The following is a 19,200-nucleotide window of genomic DNA, read 5'->3' on the forward strand; positions in this document are numbered from 1 at the left end:
AGAGAGCCTGCATCGGCATTAATCATGCTGATGCAGGCTCTGGGGCCGTTCGCACAAACGGCCCCATGGGATGCGCAGCTGTTGGAGCAAGCTCCGCACAGCCGTGTATTCCCTTCCCTGGCCCCAAATGCCTCCTCACCTTCTGCTGGCAGCCATCGCTCTGTCGTCACTCTGAGGAGGGAAGGGGACATGCCTCCATGGCCAGAGCTATGGCTGAAGCACTGGAGGCCAGGGGGCGTGTCCCCTTCCCTCCTCAGAGCAATGACAGACCGACAGCTGCCAGCAGAAGGTAAGGAGGCGTTTGGGGCCGGGGAGGGGAGGGGAGGGGAGGGGGAAACGCCGGTTTCCACCCGCTGCCGTTTGCATGGCAGCGGATGGAAGCCGGCGTTTGCAGGAAAACTCGTTCCCCAAGCGAGTTTCGAAAACACCATTTGGGCGGGCACAGAGCGCTGCTGCATTGATTTGGCAGCTGCGCCTGTGCGAAGGGTCCCCGCCAAAATGGTGTTTTACCAGGCTGAAGTTGTTGCTTTTAGCCCGTGCAGAAACCACCTAAGAATTGGTTTGGTTGATAAGGTACATATGAAACTTTGGATGAAGATGGCAGTTAGAAGGATCAGGAATGGGTGTGAAACTCCTGCTACCTGACCTGTTATATCTTTCTGTACCATCTCTTCATGGCCTTTGAGCATTAATAAAACTAAAAAATCTCTATAAGCATCAGGAATACAAATGACTTCATTTGTCTGTTTGGTAGTCTGGCCATGCATACATGTATTCTTGCAAAGACATCCAAAGTGCCTTTGATTGTTGATAATTGCTGCAACGGAAACCCCCCCTCCCCCACCTTCCAGTATCACCAAGACAGGGAAACCACTCACTCAGTTTCCTCCATCTGCTTTTTGCCCTTCAAAGACTGTGGTGCTTAAGAATTATGGCAGTGTACGGTAGGAAGCACTTTCCCTCAGCCCTGTAACATACCCCAAAAAGGTGAAGGATGCCCGTTAACTTTTATTTTCCTTTCCAGGCACTCCCCTCACTAAAACACACTAAAATAAATATACAGAGGCAGGAGTAAACTTAAACAGCAACACAGATTTATTTAACAGACAAAGGAGATGAGAAAGGGAGGAATAATAACCTGGGGATGGATGGATGAGGCAAATAAGGCCTGAGGCAAGAGAAATATATATACTAATTATACAAGAGCTTTGCACAGAGCATAGCACTTAAGATTATTCAGTTATTTTTCAGCTTAGATGTTAGTTTCATAGATGTTACTCAGTTTGTACAGTTCCTTTATCTTAGATGGTATTGATGTACAGTTTATACACACTGATTCCCAATATATTTTATTTATTTATTTATTTGATTTGATTTTTATACCGCCCCATCCCCAAAGGGCTCTGGGCGGTGTACAACAGTTAAAACACAATATAAGTAAATAAGCATTTAAAAGCAGCGATAAAATTCTCAATGCATTTACAAAATATAAAACTCCAGATTGAAATTTAAAACTAAAATCAAGATATAGGTGGCGTCCAGCGTTCCAATAATATAAAATCCCTCCCTCCCCACGGTAGAAGAGGGGGGGGGGAGGCATGAGAGTCTCATTAGATGTTTGGTGGCCCAGATGTTGAGGGGGGGCCAAGGAAGGGGCTTACTATTGGTGGCTGGTTCCTCCAAAGGCCCGGCCGGAACAGCTCCGTCTTACAGAAGCCCTCTGGAACTCTCAAAGGTCCCGCAGGGACCAGTTTAACTTTCTAGAGGAAGAGCGTTCCACCAGGCCGGGGCCAAGGCCCGTAAAGGTCCACAATGGCAGATGTGGAGGCCAGCACGCATCTTCGAGGGCCAGGGACCACCAGATAAAATTGGCACTCTGCTGATGCGGAGAGGCAGCGTAGGGGCGATATAGGGGTGATGTCGGTCTCGAAGATCACGATGGTCCCAGGCAGCGAATGGCCTTAAAGGTCCAACACCAACACCCTTGAAGATGATCCGGAACTCTACTGGGAGCCAATGCAGCTGCCCGCTGGCACAGGCTGGATATGTTCCCGAAAGGCGCTGCCTGTAAGCAGGCGTGCTGCTGCATGTTGGACCAGTTTTAATCGCTGCCGGATCAGAAGCGCAAGCCTTGAGAGGCCAGCGTGAAGCGAGTTACAATAGTCTAGTCTGGAGATGACCGTTTGCATATTGGATCACAGAGGCTAGATCACCGTTCTGGAGAGGAAGGGGGCCAATCGGCGAGGGCCTGGCGAAGGTGGAAAAAAAAAGGCAGCCGGGTTTGTATGGGCCACCTGGGTCTCCGGTGAGAGAGACAAATCCAGGTGGACCCCCAGGCTGCGAGCGCGAGGAGGGTGGCTCCAATGTGACCCCTTCCCACACCGGCGGCTGGAAGGCCTCTCCCCTCGCGGCCAAGCCAGAGGATCTCTCCGTCTTGATGGATTCCAGTTTTAACCTGCTCTGTCGCATAACCAACCAGCGACCGCCTCCAAGCAGTGCTGTAGAGCCGCGGGGAAGCGGTGACTGCTCCCCCCCCTCCATCAAAAGATTGAGCTGTGTGTCATCCAGTACGTTACTGATGGCAAATCAGCCCAAAACTCTCCCGTTACCAGCTGAGCAGAGGGGTGCAGCATGTAGATGATGTTAAATAACAGCCCGGGGACAATAATGCCCCTGGGGTACCACCGCGTGAAGCGGGCACTTCCGGAGTGGCCTGGTCCCCGCACCTCACTTGCTGATTCCGGCCCCAGAGAAAGCTTGAGGGTTATCCGCACTGAAGGACAGTACCTGCGCACTCCGAATGCTGACCCAGGCCCGATGGGCCAAAAGGTGCGTGAAATTGACCACATCAAGCCTTCTGCAGTGAGATCTAGCAACACCAAGCAGCGCCCGATCCATGCCCTTGAGTCGAAAGCTGAATATGGAGTAGCTATCTGTGGCGGCTGACGAGAACAGTCTCCGATCCCATGCCCATACGGAAGCGGACTGGAAGGGGTCCAAAAGCGATCGTCATCCAAGAAAACCTTGAAGCTGCTCCAGCTCCACTCTCTCAATTACCTTCCCCAGAAGCCCGAAGATTGAAGCGAGGCGGTGGTGTGGCCAGATCTCTTGGATCTAACGATGGTCTTTTTAAGAGTGGGTGGACCACTGCCTCCTTCAACCCATCCGGGAAGGTTCCTTGCTCAAGGGAACCATTGATGATACTCAACAGATGTATCAATATAGGCTATATATTTATCTGCAGAAGAAACACTCAGCCCTCACATTAGAAATACCCTTCAAAATAAAACATAAACTGTCCACTGAGGTAAATAAAGCAGATCTTTATATCCCAGACCCACAGGTACCCTGGAACTCTTCTCTACCTAGAAGATATTCCTAACCTGGTTTATATGACCATTCATCTGACCCTCCTATAAACCTTTCCCACCAGCATACTTGGTCAGTGTATAATTGCTTTCTCCCAGCACTCAGGCTGTAACAATAGCTCTTGTCACATGCTTTGACAGAACTGTTCCCTCAGAGATGTTTAGTGTTCACTCAGTTAAGATAGACGGTTCTTAACAGCAGGAACGCCAAAGGCGAACAGCCTTTCAGATTGTAGTGACAAGGGAGTTAACTTTTCCCCCTCTGCATCACACTGTTACTTGCCCAATCAGAGTACAGGAGGCCACAGCCAATCAGGTGGCTCTCCTATTCCTAGGCTTCCTGTGCCATGCTGTGAAGGTAAACAGGTCTTTTCTTAGACAGACCTGCACTTTACCTTTTTCCTTGCAGTTCATCACAGTTGCCATTGTATCTTTTGTTTGGACAAAACATGATAAAATAATAAAAGAACATAAGTCATTAATATTTTAAAAAGCATAAAGCAACATTCTACATTCATTTTGGAAAGGGGGGTGAGATTTTATTTTGTATGTTTGAAGTTGTGATTTTTTTCATTGTTCTTTGTAAGCTGCCTTGAGCCACAAGGAAAGGTAAAATATAAGCATTTTAATAAATAAATAAATAAATAAATAAATAAATAAATAAATAAATAAATAAATAAATAAATAAATAAATAAATAAGAGCAGCCTAAAATAATATTCATAAAACAGACCTCAGACTAGAAGCAGTCTGAACTTTTAAAAAAGATAAATCCCCTTAGTTATACTCCTGGGTAAAAAGTAATGTAACATTAGCATGTCCTGCTGCAATGAGACTTTGGACCTTGGTGCTGAAAGGTTTATTTATTGGAGCTATGGGTGGGATGCTTAGTTCTCCTTCACCCTTTTATCCTAACAAAAGCTCTGATAAGGTAGGACATGTTGAAAGGCCAGGCTCTCAGTGAGCTTTTCATAGCAGAATTGTGTTTGGAATCAAGGTCTCTCCTCACAGTCACATTGATTTCTGCACCACACAGGATTTTATCTATTGTTTTTGTATCCAGCTTTGGATGGCTCATAGGATCAGGCTCTTAGGCAATGACAGTGGTCAAAATGCATACAGATGCATGTATTTATAGAGAGGAACATTTTCCCTGCTAGCCTCCACTTTTGTCCTTTATCATGAACACATAAGGCCGCCTTATACTAGCTGTGTTGACACATTACTTTGAACACTCTTAAATCTATGTATAGTGTACACTTGATTTTTCTTTGGACATGAATTGAATAATTGTTAATTTACAGTCAAAGCAAGTACAGTTTGAATGTGTAATTTAAAGCCCACATTTATCCAGGTACTGGTCCCCAGTTTTATTTGTAAAGAGTATGTTCATTGTCTCTTCCATACAAAGCAGACATATGTATGTGTGTGTAGGATGTATGGCTTTTTCCCACACAACACAAATAAAACGTCTTGAAGACATTTTAAAAAGAACTGTTTTGGCTTTTTTTGTTTGCACAACATGGAAAATAAGGTGTTTCTGTTGAAAACGGTTCTTTTTTCCCAGCTCCTGCCCAACTTTATAGCTGTCAGTTTCATATTGAGTCTTTGTAGCTTCGCATATACCTCATTAAAAATTTTAAAAAGGGCAAGTGATAACGTTGCTGCAATCAGCTGGCAAAACTGAGTTGATTCATGTATTTAAATCAGTGAAATGCCACTCAGCATCAATGCCTGCAGAGGAAATGTCCCTGGGAATGGGCCCTCTGTAACATGTGAACAGGATGACTGACTAAGACTATATCAAGGTCAGTATTGTCTGCTGGCAGTGGCTTTCCAGGATTTCAGGCAGAGATCTTTCATTTGAGAATTGGTCACAACACCCCGTATCTATCTAACTAGACAACTCTTCAATTCTGCAGTCATGCACGCATTCACACACCACCATCGCTAGTGGCGGCAGTGGCTGCAGCAACAGCTTTTCTTTATTGTATAATATATAGGAGAAACAACTGTTCCATTGGGATAAGCTTGAGATAGTTTTGCATGGAAAGCAGAATCCTCAGGTGGCCATTTGAGAAATGTGTTTAACATACAGCTATTTCACATGAGGGAAATAACCCAAACATTAGTCCCGCATGTCACCTCTCTGTTATGGGAAAACAATATTTTCATAGTGTGTTTTGCCGCAGTAGTTGTTCCTATTAAAAGTAAGCAATAGAAGTGCAATAGAATTGAGAGCTGTAAGTACCATGACTGCAGAAGGACTGAAAATAGGCATTTTCTCAATTAATCTTTTGAACAGTTTTGAAGTCAGACCTCTCTTAGGCCCTTTCTGCACGGCAGAAAGGAGGGGAGGGGGCCATTCGCACGAGAGCGTGCGAGCGGCCCCCGCAGAGACCGGCGCAGAAAAGGCGGCTCCGCATGGAGCTGCCTTTTTTGCGTCCCCCCCCACTCACCTTGTCCTCCAGCGTCAGTCTGGAGGGCTGCAGGGACCCGCCTATGCTGCCCTCCGACCTCCAGGGGTCAGAGAGGGCAGCCATGAAGTCTCAGCAACCCTCCAGACTGGCGGCCTGGTGGCTCGAGTGGGGGGACGAAGCGGCGTCTTGACTGCGGTGCTGTTCGCATCAGCTTTACCGACCGCGATGGCGGCGCTTTCCAAAAACCTCCCTCGGGAAAGGAGGTGGAAAGCGGTGCCTTCGCGCCACTCGGGGCCGCACAGGACGGTGCTGCGGCGTTGCAGCAGCTGCTCCTGTGTGAACAGCACCCCAGAGACCGGTGTTTTTCCATCCCTGGGCCGCTGTTTTTGGCCCCGTGTGGAAAGGGCCTTAGTGACTGAAAACATTTTAAAAGGCAATTAGCACAAGAGCTGAGGATAAGATGCTCATGGAGAAACTTACCTGGTTTTTTATTTATTTTTTAACAGACAGAAATATCAGTGCACAATAGTGTTGTTTCTATTTGCATTTTGTTTGTTTGTTTACAGCTGAAACTAGAAACCAACTGGAAACATTACAAAGAAAGAAGAATGCAATCTTAGTGGATGGAGTAATTTTAAATGGCCCTGTAGCAGATTCCAAAGCAGGAGAAAAATTTGTGGAAGATGCCAGTAAGATAATCATGGAGGAGGTGATAAAGAAAGCTGCTGATGTAACAGAAAAGGTAGAAATCTCAGTTGAAATATTTTCTGTATATAATTAGTAGGAACCTCAATACTTCCATTTTATTGTACTAAATTTGTAGTTACTTCACTTTTCATATGTGGTGTTCCTCCAACAAACTGATCTTTTAAAAATATGATTTGATAGTTTATAGCTGTGCATAGAGTGAAAGTGTTGGTACTGGGAGCAATGAACAAAAGCCACGATCCCTAAAGGGGTTTTCCTGTGTGTAAGCCATGAGACTTACTTCCCAGTAGACTTGCTGCCAATGTTTGAAAATGTTAAATCCATTTTGTGTCTTGTTGTTTGCATGTATCGTGGCACATCCACTTCTGAATAGCTTAGGAAGGAATTCAGAGTTATAAAGGGTGAATTCAGAATCTTCAGTTTGAATACTTGGTTTCATATTTGTGTTGGTTTTTATTAATCTATTTTGGAGTGTTCTGGAAGATTCTGGAATGTTAAAAATAACCAGAATTACTTTTATTTAGATCAGTATTAAAAGTTTATTTTTTACTGGGAATATTGCAAACCCTATAAATAATTTCACTATGATTTAGGCTTTGTCGTCATTAATATTTCCCCCTTAATCCAATGTTTCATTCATGATATTTTTTCATAACCAGGTGTGTGAATGGCAACCTCCTGAAAAACTGAAAACATTACTTGATCTGGATTTGAACAACACTGGAGAGACTCATCAGAGACTCTTACAACTTTGCCAGGATGTTATACGATTCAGCGTCAAAACCAGTATGAATCTTATCCCTGTATCAATTGTTTTTCTTTTAGTTCCATGAAGGGCCTTCAAACAGTTGGGTGGAATGGTCATTCTTATTTTTATCTCTGAGAAACAAATTGACAACTTGACAAATTGTACGTTCCATTGAGTTGGATCCAGCACAACATTTCCACTTGTACCAGAGTTCTTGTGCAAACCGAGACTCAAGGAAAAAACCTTGCAGTGTCCACTTTCATTGTCAGACTGATTATAGTCCCTTTCACTTTTTTCTTGCAAAAAATTAGCCAATTTCTGGGCACTATAAGGAGGAGGCACTATAAAGACACTAGAGGAACCATTTAACCAATGCAGAAGCTAGCCCTTACAAGATCACGTGCAAGTGGAACTGTGCTGAATCTGTTTATATTTCTCCTTGCACATCGCTGGATCCGAGCCTGTATGTCCAGTTAGGAGAGACTAGATATAGCAATGGCCTGTGAGTTATAATCACTCTCTGTGTGAGGCTCCCCTCAAGCACAGGCATTTGGTCCTCAGCTATCTTGTAGAATGACCCTGGCAGGCTTCCCAGGTTTCAAAATGAAGGGACCCTGCACAACTTTGTTCCTTTCGCCTCACCACAGGACTAAAGCTTTTTGCACTTCAATGCCCTGTACTCTTCATCTTCCTTGGCCCTTGTGGGAATCTGCATTTGAGGTGGCATGTTGCCCTTCCATTCCTTGCCCTGCCCCCTTCCTCATCAGTCTCAGCCTATTCCGGAGGTGGCGAACCTATGGCACTCCAGATGTTCATGGATTGGCCATGCTGACAGGGGCTGATGGGAGTTGTAGTCCACGAACATCTGGAGTGCCATAGGTTCGCCACCACTGGCCTGTTCTCTGAAGGGTTGTAATGCCAGTGTCTTCCCTTTCCTCCCCACTCCAGACTTCATAGCTGTTTTCTCCCTATTCTCCTGCATGCATTTTGTCAGGCAGGGAGCTGTGTGAGACCAGGCCCTGCCCTCTAGTCTTGTCTAGGTCACTTTCTAACCTGCTCCCTGCCAACCTGATTGGCCAGACATATTGCTTTTCGACTTGGGGCCACCTGCCCTGAGGCTGGCCCTCCTTCCCATGTCTCAGCCATGGGAGTTAATAGTCCATGGGGTCTACTCCTGAGCTGGGCCACCATTTGCTGGGCCATCATTTGGCAACCTCTTTTGGCCCTAATCCTTGGTGGTCCTAATCTGAGAGCAGTGCTCTAACTGAGGTAAAGGCCCCGGAAAGGAGCCCAGACAGTGGTGAGGTTGCAGAGCTATAACTGCCCCGGATGAGTGGCCAGGTGATCTTCAGGCCTCAGCGAGACTGTCGAAGTTTGTCTGGGACTTGATGTTAAGGGACAGCAGAAGAGGGCTGCACTGCTATTAGTGACATTGGTTCTCCCAATGCTGCATCGGTGGAGGAGCTGGCCAGGAGATCTCCCAGAGCCACATAAATCGCAGCTCTGGTGGAGGGCAGGCAGCAGGGAGTAAAGGTCAATTTCCAAACACTGTGGATGCCCTCAGCCTTCATGTGAAGCAAGATTCAATATTTTAATTGGGCCACCATGTGGTGGGTTTCCCAGTTTCTACTCCATGGGTTGGATCCAGTCATTTCCCCCCCTCCATCTCACCCAGTTTCCCTCTCTACTACAACCACTGTCCCACGCAGCTTTTATAATTACAAATGTAAACTTCACCATTGAGAGAGTGGAATGAATGTAGTTGCAATAAGACATTTTTACATGTTGATAGAGTTGTCTACATCTGAGCATAATTGTGTTGCATCAAAGAACATCCAGCTCATGGTATTTAGGGTTAGACTTTCGGTGGCAAGATTTTTTAAACCACAGTTCTCAGGAACATAATGACCCAATTCAGATTACCAGACCTCAACAGGCAATTATATGTCAGGAGTTACCAGAAATGATTTTTTAAAACTTCTCTTTCTCTTGTGGGCACTCAGGGGCCCAATCTCAGGTGGGAAATGGAGCATCCCCCTCCCCTTCTCAAGGTTCGTCCCTGATCTCTGAAAAGGTGGTTTTAAACGTGGACTTGGACCCAGTTCTTACCAGTCCTAGCTTGACATACTGATTACTAAACCATACTGATCAACTTATGCATCTCTTTCTTGGAGTTAAAACTTCAAAGGAGTTCTGTGTATGCTTTTCTCATAGCATTTACACTAACTGGATCTCTGTCTCATTTCTTGAATTTACAGATCATCCAAGATTTTTTAATCAGTTGTATGCTGGTATTGATTACTACTCTTTAGTGGCCCGTTTCATTACAGAAGCATTAAATCCAAGTGTGTAAGTGCATCTTGTTTTTAAATCAATGTTCGGTGTCTGGATTGCTATTTCACTGTGGCATGTCCTATTTCTTTTAGGTTAACATTTAAATTAATGCAGATGCTGCTGTGTATGTTTCAGTCTTCAGACAAATTTTAGCTTCCCTTTCCCTAATAAATAATCTTTATGGGCACTTAGGTAAAGATGCAGTGAGAACCTTTTTGTCTTAAAACTGGTTTGCCAGTTCTGTGTTAATCAAATGTCTTTGATTCCTCTTTCTTCTTTATTTCAATAAATATTGGTCCAGTTGAATGATAGTTCTGTGCCAACTTTCTCTCTATTGCTGCTTTCTGCTCCAGCAACTGAGATGTTTTTCCAATTGAATATCTGTGCATAAAATCCAATTCTCAGAAGCCTGAGAAGCACAACTGACAGAAATGCCATTGAGAGTACTTTGAGAGAGTACTTTGGGAGAGTAACAGCATCAAAAAGCCTGTGAGGGTTAACCATGGTGCTAAAATATTGATTTTCTGGATTTGTAGGACTATGATGTAAAAGTTGATATATATGGAGCACTCTGAAGTTGATCATATGAAAGACTCCATGTGTGTGGGACCCATGAACATTTCTAGAGACTTGGTGAAGAGATTTAGGCCTTGGATCTTACTGCATGTATCCTATCACACACTTGATCCCCCCTCCCATAATACCCTTTTTCTCCCCCCTCCCCAGTTTCTTATAAATTGTGGGATGGACTAACCTGCCGCTATCAAGGATAGTGTCTATGATCAGGGAATGGATCCACCACAAAACCACAACATTGTTAGATTCCTCTTATTTAGCGATCCATTCGTGCTTCCTACTCTGCTTTCCTTTCATTCCGTTTCCCTCAATGCACTCTGTCAAAATGCTGCTTAGATGGTTACCTTTTATTCCCATTTATTCAGGTATACCTATGAAGTTTCTCCAGTGTTTTTGTTAGTGGAAGAAGTAGTCCTAAAGAAAATGATTGAATTTATAGGGTGGGAAGAAGGTGATGGCATATTTAATCCAGGTAATAACATTTTTTTTTAACATTCTGTTTTCGTTTAAGAATATGTCTCACTAATACCAGTAGTATATATGGGAAGAAAACTTGGGCTGTTAATAGTACTGACTCCTTCGTTGTGTCTGTACAGCCTCTGTTGTGCTTTATGGATTTTTCCCCAAGTGATCCTTTCCTATTGTTATGGCATGTTGTATAGACATTTGAGCTAAATATAGAGTACCTCTAAAATTACATTTTGGAAACCTGAAACAGTAATAGGTGTGCATTTTGTCTATGGTCTTTTTTGTTCCTTTCAGGGGGCTCCGTTTCTAATATGTATGCTATGAACTTGGCTAGATACAAATACTGTCCTGACATAAAGGAAAAGGGGCTTTCAGGCATGCCAAGACTGGTGCTATTCACATCAGAAGAGGTAATAAATATTTGTCTATTAGTTTATTAAGGGGTTGTTGTTTTTTTGCTCGCATGCATGTATTCCTCATTTATAATTCTTCTAGCCATGCAGTTGTGGTTTGTGGAAGACTGCAGCAAAGATAAAATATCATGCTAGGTATAACAAGGCCCATTTCAGCTATGAAAAAAAAGCGAAACAATGCCTCAAACTGATTGGGAATACTTACTAACCAGAGATTGCAAGGTCCCTTTTTCAATTAAAAACCACAAAGGGACCCCTAAGAAGTCCTCTGACCAGCTATTCCATTCCCTAGCTATTATGAATTGATAGAGTAGCTGTCACACTTCTCTGGGCTCTTTGATTCCATCCTCCTTGCTCAATTCCAAGACTGATGGATTGTCAATATGGACTGGGTCTGAGAAAACATCCTGTAGGTTTTCATTGCATCCTGTGTCTTTCCCATCCATTCTTCATCCCCTGCTGCAGTCTTCTGATTGGCAGGTAGCTGAGTGAGAGGATTAAATGAAGAAAATATTAGTTTATTTTTTTATTTTAGGTGTTGTGGAGTTGAGAAGTGCAGTTTAATTTTAAAGAAGAACGATTCCACACTCATTTCTCAGGAAAAATGTGACAACATCAACAAAATAAAGTCATCTATTTTGTGCTTGAAAAGTCTTTCTTCTCCTCAATTTTAGTAGCCATTGAATTGATAATAAAAATGGTTTTTCTCTCTCTAAAAAGACATGGTAAAAGCATCAAAACGAGTTTTTAATTGTTTGTCAAGGGGAACAGACCAGTTGAGAAACAAATGGAAACATTTTGATTAGAATGTGTTGTTTTATGTCACTGAAAAGGTGCAGTCAGTATTTTGATGGTTATATTTAAACTCTAGTCTATTTGCACTTTATCCATATGTTTTACGGTAGAGCAGTTTTTAACTATCTGCTTCAATACCCATGGTAAAGAATAAGAGCCACTCTTTTTACCCTTTGTTGTCAGTAAATTTGGGAGACTGACTTTTTTGTGTGGTTAAAATTATTGTAAAACAGTGATTGTACAGTTATTCTTTTACCAATTACTAATTGCAAATGATTACTTTTACTTACTAGTTTAATATCTATTAGTACTGAAAGAGACTATGTTCATGGAGTCATAGGGGCAGAAGTGAATTACAGCATAGTTCAGCCTAAGGCAAAAGTCACTTACAACTAAACTTTGAAAAATGCATTCCTATCCTAAAGAAAACCTTCCATGAAAACATAGCAGTTCAGGTGTGTGTATTTTCAAATAGCTGCCTATGTGGTCTGGTTCAGATTACTGAGGTATTAACCTCAGTTGCATTTTAGAATCAGTGCTATTTAACTTATCCATTGGAGATCCTATAGGATTGGCCAATTTTTTTTTGCTTAAATATTTAAAAGAAGCCACCTGGTCAGACTGGTGCCAGGTGAAGGCAGGCAATGGCAAACAAACCCCATTTGTCAATGAATACTTAGGAAACATTATGTTCTAGTCTGTGGAAATCATAGAGTATGTAGCAAGACATGCCCATGCTGTCTATCAAAGGCACAGTGTTGCTTACTCTGACTGGTAGCAGTTATCCAGAAATTCAAGCAGAGGTCTTTTACATCATTTGCTATCTGACTCTTTTTAAACTGTTGAGTTCGAGATTGAACCTTTTGTCTGCTTCATTCCGATCAAATGCACTTCCACTGAGCCTAGGGCCCCTTTAACATTCTCCATGAAACTATTGTCTCATTAATATCTCACCATTCTAGAAGTTGGAATGCTAATGACCTCCACAAGACTTATTATAAAGATGAATGTGATTTGATGTTGTAAATCTCTTCATTTATGGAAGTATGACGTATATAGTGATTCCCCCTAGAATGGAATTTGATATTTTAAACAGAGGAAGTCTGCCTTTCCTTCATCAATAGTGATGTGCAAGGTCCATAAAGAATAAAAGAAGGCAGATCATAATAGTGTTGTGGTAAGGAAGTGGAATTTACAATCCAGGAATGGAATTTTCTTTCGCTATTGATTTTTAATGTTGCCAAAATGGCTTAAGTATGGCAACACTGTTTTTATTTGTGTAGAGCAAAAAGGAACAAAACACTATAGAAACTTGTGAAGAATTTTTATAAGTAGCAATGAGGGAAAATACCGGTAGATGGAGTTGTGGGTCTATATATAGTGAGGACAACTGACCCACAAACAACCTAGTTGGTCACACACACACACACGCACGTGCGCGCGCGCGCACAAACAAAATATATAGTTATAATCTTTTTAAATATCAGATTACCTCTGATCATGTTGGGCTGTCTCTCCCTACCATTGTAAAACATTGGCCAGCCCTTGGGTATCTGGAGTGAGAGGAAGTGCTTCATTCTCTGTTTTTTCATTCTTTTCTGAGCATGATGCACAGATAAGAAGGAGGGGTTGCTAAGAATTGCCAAGCTGTTAATGGGAAAAGGGGAGTAAAACCAAAACCATGCCACTGTATCCAGCTTGCTCTTTTCCTAAGTGGCTGACGTGGTGTTGGTTGCACTCTCTTATCTCTGCAGCCACCTTGCTGTCCTCTTGGCAGCTCTTTAAGTTCCTGGGATCAGAGTGCACCAGCTGTAAAAAGGGTGTTTACTGAAGAAGATAGACCCATTCCTGTCATGAGACCTGCAGCTCAGGGAAACCCACAGTTTACATGTCCTTCAGTCCTTGCACTAAACTGGCAGCTATTTTAAGGTGGAAAGCACATGCCATCATCAAGCCCTGCCAGGCAATGGCTTTGCCCACTTTCCCGGAACATGTGGTGGGTACCACATTGGACAACCATGATCAGAAGAGACATAGGAGGCATATCAAAGAACCACATGTGGCTCCTGAGCAGCTATGTGAATCTCACTCATCTAGGCAAGGCTGTTTCTTTTAGGCCTCTTTGTCATTTGTTTATTGTTTGTGAGGGAACCATTAGAATGGAGTGAATCGATAATGAAATGAACTCAGGGTAAAATTTGCAATCTTTCAGATAGCATTAAAGTTATCTAGGAGAGAGTGATTTTTAGTCAAGAATATACTTGGTATAATTTACAGATGCAACAATAAAAATTAAAAAAAATAATTTGGAGTTGTTTGTAAAAATATTCCTACCTGTCATAAATCCTATGGAAGAACTTGGTACATTTTCAACATCGAATGAACAAAACTTCTCCAGAGCTCACCAATGTCTCATTTAAATGAAGTAATTTTCTGTACAAAGTACATTTGTGGTTACATTGCAGTGTATGGAGGGAGGGGGGAAATAGAACCAAGTCCATGTGCACACTGCATCTGGGTTCTGTCCCCATGCTCATGAGTTGGCTTTTCCCTTTTCCCAAGAATACATGGTTTGTCACAGAAGTTATGATTCAGTGGTCTGCCTTTGTTTCTCAACATGTAGATTTTGCTGATACGTTTTTTGAGTCTGAAGAGGTTTGACATTTCCCAGTGACTTTTCAATGGAACCTAATAGGTGACCATTATTGTACTAATAAGGAGCTATTTTGTGACAGTGGCTTGCAATTTAAATAAAACTCTACTGCCAGAATCCAGATCTCTAGTGAGCGGTATGCTGTCGCTTTGCAGACATATTTTGAATTATTGATGTAATTCAGTATAACAGAAGATTGATTACCTACCTATGTATGTTATTATTCCCAGTACATTTTGAACGAATAAATTCTAAAGGCTTTGTGAATATGTCATGTTAGAACAGATTGGCTGATGGTACCTGATAGTGTATTCCATGCACTATGATTAAAAATGAGGAAAGAAACCTTTCTTGTCAAAGGGGGAGGGGGGGCTTCTTTTGTGGTGATGAGTCTCATCCAAAAAAAGAAGAAGCATGACAGGCTTGAATACCCTTAATATATTCATGCACACACATTAAAATGCTGTAGATTTTTCATAATTATGTTTCTCTGTAACTGCATTTATGTGAACTCTCTGGAAGAAAACTGAATTAATTAACCACCTGGTTTCACCTGCTGTATGCAAAGGAACAATTTAAGGCATTTTCTGAGTTTTGGCAAGTGTATTAAGTTAACTCTTAAATAACATTGACTATTTTTCTCTTCTTTTCTTGAGAAGAATATTGAAGTTTCTACTGAAGTAAGTCAGTTCATGTGGCTTCTTTTGCCAGGCACTGAGAATTTAGGAGCATCCTCTCTGTTAAATTGTACAGAGCTTTTCTGGATTGATTCCAGAGACAGAGATAAACATTAGAAACTTATCAGAAAATGAAAATTGCTACTTGATTTCATGCATTACATTATTCATATGAAATTTTTAGATTTACCTGAATGTGACCTGAACATGTGAAATTGCCACAGATGGGGTCAATTAACAGGTTAAACTTCGTCACACAGGATGACCCACTGAACCAAACTGCATTTGTACATCTGAAAATGTAACATGTTGATCATATGGACTTTTCTCCTAATAGCCAGGTTTTCTCCTGTATACTCCAGAATTGATATTAGAAACCATATTTCTGAGGCCAGTTCCAATGACCCTACGGAAACATGGCGACTGTATATATAGTGACACAAGGCAATGAACTAATTGGTATAATACAAATTTAATTAGAATTATAAAGCTTCAATAGATAGAAGCTTCCGGCGGCTACACCATTCATAAAGATATATTGTGATTGTATTATATTATTAAGTTTATTGTTCATTTCTGATATTACAATTCCATATTCATATCTTTGAATGTGAAAAACTGCCCAAACTCACAAATCTTTTTATTATCATGTGTGGCTAGGGACATATGTTCTGTTTGAGCATGTTTTCCATTGGAGCTCACAACTGATAGCACAGTGTGCAAAACAGACCTTCCACCCAATAACTTTAACTTACCTAAGTAGGTGGTGAGCTGGTTTTTATTACTTGTATCCAGATCAACAGTGCACACATCAGTAATAAAAAATTTGAGACGAGGTGATGAAGTGCAACTGTGAACCTGGAGGAATTACTGAGAACTTGAACATCAGAAACCAGGTTTATTAGAGAGGAATCCTACACTTCATCAGCTTACATAAATAAGTGGTTTGGAGAAAGCAAGAGGAATACACTCGGGAAGGTTTGCCCAATTGTAGGACAAAAGGGCAATCCTTGGGAATTGAAATACTCAGAGGTGGGGGGCCAGGTGTGCATTTGGGATATTTGTGAACTTGTATATATTGAAACAGGGGAAGTTTCTAGAAGGAAGGAAGTTCCCAGGGTCAAAATTCAAAAGTGGGCAAAGTTGAGAACCACAATGGAGGTGGCTGAACCAGATGTGAGCATGGATCCTCGGTACAGTGATTGGACAGGACAGCAGACAGTCTGCCCTGCCAAAAGGCACATGGATAAGTATTGGAAGTCCTTGATTAATCATCTGAATGTCATTTATGGGTGAGGAGTTTCCTATCCAGGAACTTCCTGAGGATGCTGCCTTTTCTTTCAGCTAGCATGGTTGATTCAAGAGTGGTCTGCTTTGTCCCTTCAATCTGTGTGCTTTGTTCTTTGTTGGCCTGAGGCTGGTTTGTCGCTTTTAATGCAAGTTAGAAAAGACAGGGACAAAATGGAGGTTATGTGGAAACATTTGGCATAGAGTAAAGGTTATATGTTTAGTGACTTCCACGGTTCATCCATCTGATATTCATGCCTGACCTATAAAGATATGCATTTGCTTCCATTTTCTGGTTAGTTCCTTGGACAAGTTTTCAAAATGGGAATGAGAGATGTATAATATCAGATGTTTCGAGCTAGTGGTTGAAAAATGTAAAATGAAATCAGCCTTCAACCCAATCCTTTCATGTGGAAATGTGAAGAATTTTATTTCTTGATCACATCAAGATCTATTTATTATAGCAGCCACCAGCAAGATGCCTCTGGAAGATCATGGACAGGGGATGATGCTGCAGTCCATCCTCTAACAATGGGCTCCCCTAAGTATATGGTGTTCAGAAGTATAGTTCCTATTTATACGGGTTCCATTTAGCTGTCATTGTTAATATCTGTTGGAAAGCTCTCTTCCATGACAATGTTATGTGTAGACTGCAGCATTTTTCCTGTTTGTATTACTGAAATGGGATGTCCAGCACCTTCACATTCATTTAGCTTCAGAAAACATTATGTAGATATGTAGACCCCAGTGCATCACTTCCATTTTAGGAAGTCTGTCAATGAGCATACAATGTCAGGTAAGCAGCCATCTTATGTCATAAAATTACCCAATATTTTTAACTAGTGGGTGAGAAGAAGATAAGCCAATAATGAGCTGTTGCTCTAGGCCAGTTTTGATATTCCTGTTCCCCATTCTTAATTGTTATTGGTCTCCTTGAGACAATAAGTGGAATATATATTTTGGAATAAGACGAGAAGAGTAGGGAAAACTAGTAGTAGATGATCCATTGACCAGATATCATGAGTGATTTAACTAGTGTATTCAGCATTTTTACAATTGTATCTGTAGCTTGACCTCTCTGTTTAGCAATAACTTAGACTTGGGCTAACTATTTCATGCCACACTGAAGACTCCAGATTTGAAAACCTGCTTTATCTTTCCTCTTTTCAGAGAGGAGGATTCCTCTGTTTTTGCTACTTCGTCATTGTAGTCAGGCTTGTTTTTGATCAGAATTTGTAATATTTGCCTCAGGAAAAGTCTCTACTGGTTTGTCCATTGTTAATTGCCTACTTAATGTACTTTCCCCACATCTCTTGCATTTACTTAGTGTCATTACTCCGTGAAGAAGGCAGCATCTTTTCTGGGAAAGTCTGGCATAATAAAATGTTTACTTCATCGGCAGGCGATGAGCGTGGCGGGAGCAAAAGCCACTAAAGTGATCTGATTGTTTTAAAAATGGAACGGCGCTGGGGAAAGAGAGAATCCTATTCCAGTTCGATAACTGGAAAGTGTTTCCGAAATCGCTGTTCCATAGAGGCGATGCATAATTTTGATCTTGAACTGGAGCAGCCCGTCCAGCTGTGGCAAGAGGTGAGAGGAAGAGAGGCGAGTGAGACAACTCGAAGAGTCCACATGCATGTGCGTGCCCATTTAAGGTTTGCAAAATTACCGTGGATCGAGTGTTGAAACGTACGGGAAAAAAGGAGCACGCGGAAAGCGGCGCAGCAGCTCATGTGTATACAAATATTTTTCTAGGTGCAGCCTATTTGCTGTATCGAACGCTGGGCAATTGCCCTGTGATTGCTGCAAAAACAGTTATTATATGCTTCATCTGGAACTTTTACTCTTTAATGCGCCATACAACACCGGTTTTTAACCCACTGCTAATTCCGGAGCAGCGCAATATCTATCAGTCGAGCAGGTTTCTACAATTTTCTTTTATTTTCATTCAAAATGAATACAGGGCCCTGAAATATTTTTTGTTAATCTCTTCTGGTTTTAACAGCCAGTATTTATTTAATTGATTGATTGATTAATTATTTGGATTTCTATACCGCCTTATCCCCAAGGGGCTATGATGAAGTGGTTAAAGTGTCAGACTAGGATGTGCAAGATCCAGGTTCAAATCCCCCTCTGCCATGGAAACCTGCTGGGTGACTTTGGGCCACTAATAAAACCCTCAGCCTAACCCCTCTCCCTCCAGATAACTGTGAGAATAAAATGGCAGTCGAAGAAAACATGCATAGAACAGGGTTAAAGAATTTGCACTTCAGCCTAGAATTACAATTCTATCAAGTTTCTACCAGCATGGCCACCGGCTGGCCATGCTGACAGAGGCTGATGGGAATTGTAGTTCCTGAACATCTGGAGAGCCGCAGGTTCCCTAACCCTGCTCTCGAAAGTTGGGGTATAAATACTTCTAAGAGAGAGAGAGAGCCAAATTACTCTTGTGTTATACTTAGAGTTGCCATCTCCCAAAATTACAACTGATCCCCATGCAACAGAGATCAGTTCCCCTGAAGAAAATCTCTGCCCTCCCCAGGCTCCACCCCCAAATTTCTAGGAATTTTCCAACCTGGAGTTGGCAACTCTAGCTACCATCCTAACCCTGTTGTCTTGGAAGGAAATATTATCTCAATTTTAAAGGTTACACCTATTGCTAAAGTCCAAATTGGGAAACATAGTGGTTCTTTCCGCACAACACAAATAAGACATTCTGAGGTGTCTTGGAGCAGCGGTGGCGTAGTGGTTAAG

At 42.0% G+C, this 19,200-nt stretch overlaps 1 protein-coding gene across 1 annotated transcript in view; it reads left to right on the top strand.

The window, feature by feature from the left end:
- Positions 1-19,200, top strand: part of GADL1 (glutamate decarboxylase like 1) — a 104,722-nt gene that overhangs the window by 28,625 nt on the left and 56,897 nt on the right. The window contains exons 2-8 of the mRNA XM_048510783.1: positions 6,354-6,529; positions 7,155-7,281; positions 9,502-9,592; positions 10,519-10,625; positions 10,916-11,031; positions 17,774-17,855; positions 18,800-18,817. Coding sequence (XP_048366740.1) covers positions 6,354-6,529; positions 7,155-7,281; positions 9,502-9,592; positions 10,519-10,625; positions 10,916-11,031; positions 17,774-17,855; positions 18,800-18,817 — 717 coding nt within the window. The remainder of the gene's footprint in view (positions 1-6,353; positions 6,530-7,154; positions 7,282-9,501; positions 9,593-10,518; positions 10,626-10,915; positions 11,032-17,773; positions 17,856-18,799; positions 18,818-19,200) is intronic.

The sequence above is a fragment of the Sphaerodactylus townsendi genome, linkage group LG11, assembly GCF_021028975.2.
Source record: "Sphaerodactylus townsendi isolate TG3544 linkage group LG11, MPM_Stown_v2.3, whole genome shotgun sequence".
In the NCBI taxonomy this organism is placed as follows: domain Eukaryota; kingdom Metazoa; phylum Chordata; class Lepidosauria; order Squamata; family Sphaerodactylidae; genus Sphaerodactylus; species Sphaerodactylus townsendi.